The 2,113-nt window shown below is 28.4% G+C and overlaps 2 protein-coding genes across 2 annotated transcripts; both read left to right on the top strand.

The window, feature by feature from the left end:
- Window positions 1-5: 5 nt before the first annotated feature.
- EIN_211090 (Hypothetical protein) lies at window positions 6-37 on the top strand (the record flags this gene model as incomplete). The annotated part of the gene is made up of 1 exon (XM_004259697.1): window positions 6-37. A coding segment is annotated over one exon (32 nt), but the record flags the coding sequence as incomplete, so codon positions are not given.
- A 63-nt stretch (window positions 38-100) lies between these two features.
- On the top strand, window positions 101-577 carry EIN_211080 (hypothetical protein; the record flags this gene model as incomplete). Its single annotated transcript, XM_004259696.1, has 1 exon — window positions 101-577. One exon carries the CDS (start codon window positions 101-103, stop codon window positions 575-577), a length of 477 nt encoding a protein of 158 aa, XP_004259744.1.
- Between the last annotated feature and the right edge of the window lie 1,536 nt (window positions 578-2,113).

Here is a 2,113-nt window from a genome sequence, read left to right as displayed (position 1 = left end):
TCAGGGACATGGTGCTACCCATGTTATGCCGTGGTAACAAGTTTACCGTTGTATGTGACAACTTCTTCTGTACGTTAAGGTTGTCACACTACCTTGCTTCATGTGGGTGCCAACTTTTGGAACCATGAGGATTAATAGGAAAGAACTTCCTGATGAAGCCAAGGCAATCAAAGGGAGAACTCCCGATACCACCATCTTTTTCTCGAAAGGAAAGTGTAAGCTCATCTCTTACTTCAACGAGAATAAGAAGCTGGTATTGGTCTTGTCAACCTGCCACGAAAAGAACGAAATTGAAGTCGTCGAGCAGGATGTGTTCATTGGCAAAGAAAAAATGACAATACACAAACCCCAACCCATCCTTGATTACAACCACAAAATGGGTGGGGTTGACACTGTGGATCAGATGACCAGGTATTATACGTGTAGACGTCGAACAAACAGGTGGAACATCAGGGCTTTATATGATATGATTGATAAAGCTGCCTTAAACGCGTATAAAACGTACTCAAATTACCACCCTTGCAAACGAGTGGATTTTTTGAACAGTCTTTCTGGTGCTTTAATGAAAATGAAATGATTTTTCTATTTTGTTTGGTTTTTTATAAAGTAGGAACTGTTTATTTCATTCAATACGTGCTTTTTTATTGAACTTCAAAAAAAATTATCGTGAAATAAAATAAAAATAGGGGTCATTATACCATTTTTTTTCTTTTTTACTTATGGATAAGTTTTTAAAAACTTGTGTTATAACAACATCGTGATGTTGTTACTCAACATCATAAACAACCGTTGGTAAAGTATATGCATGAGTATTATGGTGATAATGGTGTTATAATGGTGTTTGTTGATAAATCTATTAAATTGTAAATTTATTATTACAAAACTATAATTTATTAAATTTCCATTTTAATAAATAATATTTTTTATTATATAATATAGTTCAAAATATTTTTTTATTATTTGTTAAGTTTTTTGCTATTTGTTTTTTTTGTTTATAATTTCTATTATCCCTTTATTTTTAATTTAAATTATTTGTTTGTTGCCCAAAAATGCATAATTTAAAAATGCATAAACAGTGAATGCAAAATAAGCATTTGATTACCATATACAATAACATTTATATGAAAATGATAATATCAAATCTATTTTGCCCTTCGTTTTTGTTTGAAAATGTTAAAAAAATAAAATAACAAATAATGAATTCATATCTTGCTTCTTTGACAGTGGCACGACTTGAAACTCAACGGGTGATCACAAAACCTCATGGTGATCAAAGTTTATACAAACGCGACTATATTGACTGTTTAAGTCATTTTCGAGAATTTTTCTCGATTTTGTGATTTTTGATACTTTTGAAAATGTATTTTAGATATTTTTTGTATATTTTACACTTATTTTCTTTAAGATTTTTTTTCAAAGTCGGAACAAACAAAAGTGTCTTTTCGTCTTATCTTTTTGTATCATAAAAAAATAGCAAAACCCAATTTTTTAAATTATTGTATTTTTTCAAAGTTTACAAAAAATCTATTTAATTTCCCTTGTAATTGTTTTTGAGATCAATTGCATATTGAAATGTCAAGACACCTCAAAGTCTTTTATTTGTTTTCTTTTCTTTGTTATTTCATGATGTAATTGATTTTGAATATTCCAGACCAGTATGTTTTATGATGCAATTTGGTCTTTGTTATATTTTATAATTAATTTTATTATCGTAATTGGTTGTGGACATCTCAATAAATGTTTGATCTGACTTTTCCATTGAACTGTGACTTGTTTCTGAAAGGATCAAGCAAAAAAGTGAACCTATGTTCATCTCAACTTCAACAAAAAATTCACTTTTTTTACTATAATTTATAACATTTTACTATAAAAATATACTAGAGCCGTCGTTCCAGGGTGTCTAGCTTTTTTTTGAAAAAATTAAAGAAAAAAAGTCACATTTACATTACAATTGACTAAGATTTTTATTTTTTTACAAATTTTGATTTTTCCCGTCCTCGAAAGGGTTAATAAGGTAGTAATTTGTAAAAAAATGAAATTTTTTTAATTGTTCAACATTGGTATTCCAAAAGTACTCTGTCATATAACAATAACATGTAATATTATTATTATA

The sequence above is a fragment of the Entamoeba invadens genome, assembly GCF_000330505.1.
Source record: "Entamoeba invadens IP1 unplaced genomic scaffold scaff_1105074725669, whole genome shotgun sequence".
In the NCBI taxonomy this organism is placed as follows: Eukaryota; Evosea; order Mastigamoebida; family Endamoebidae; genus Entamoeba; species Entamoeba invadens.
The sequence above is the reverse complement of the archived record's forward strand: the minus strand, read 5'-3'. Positions and strand labels throughout refer to the sequence as shown.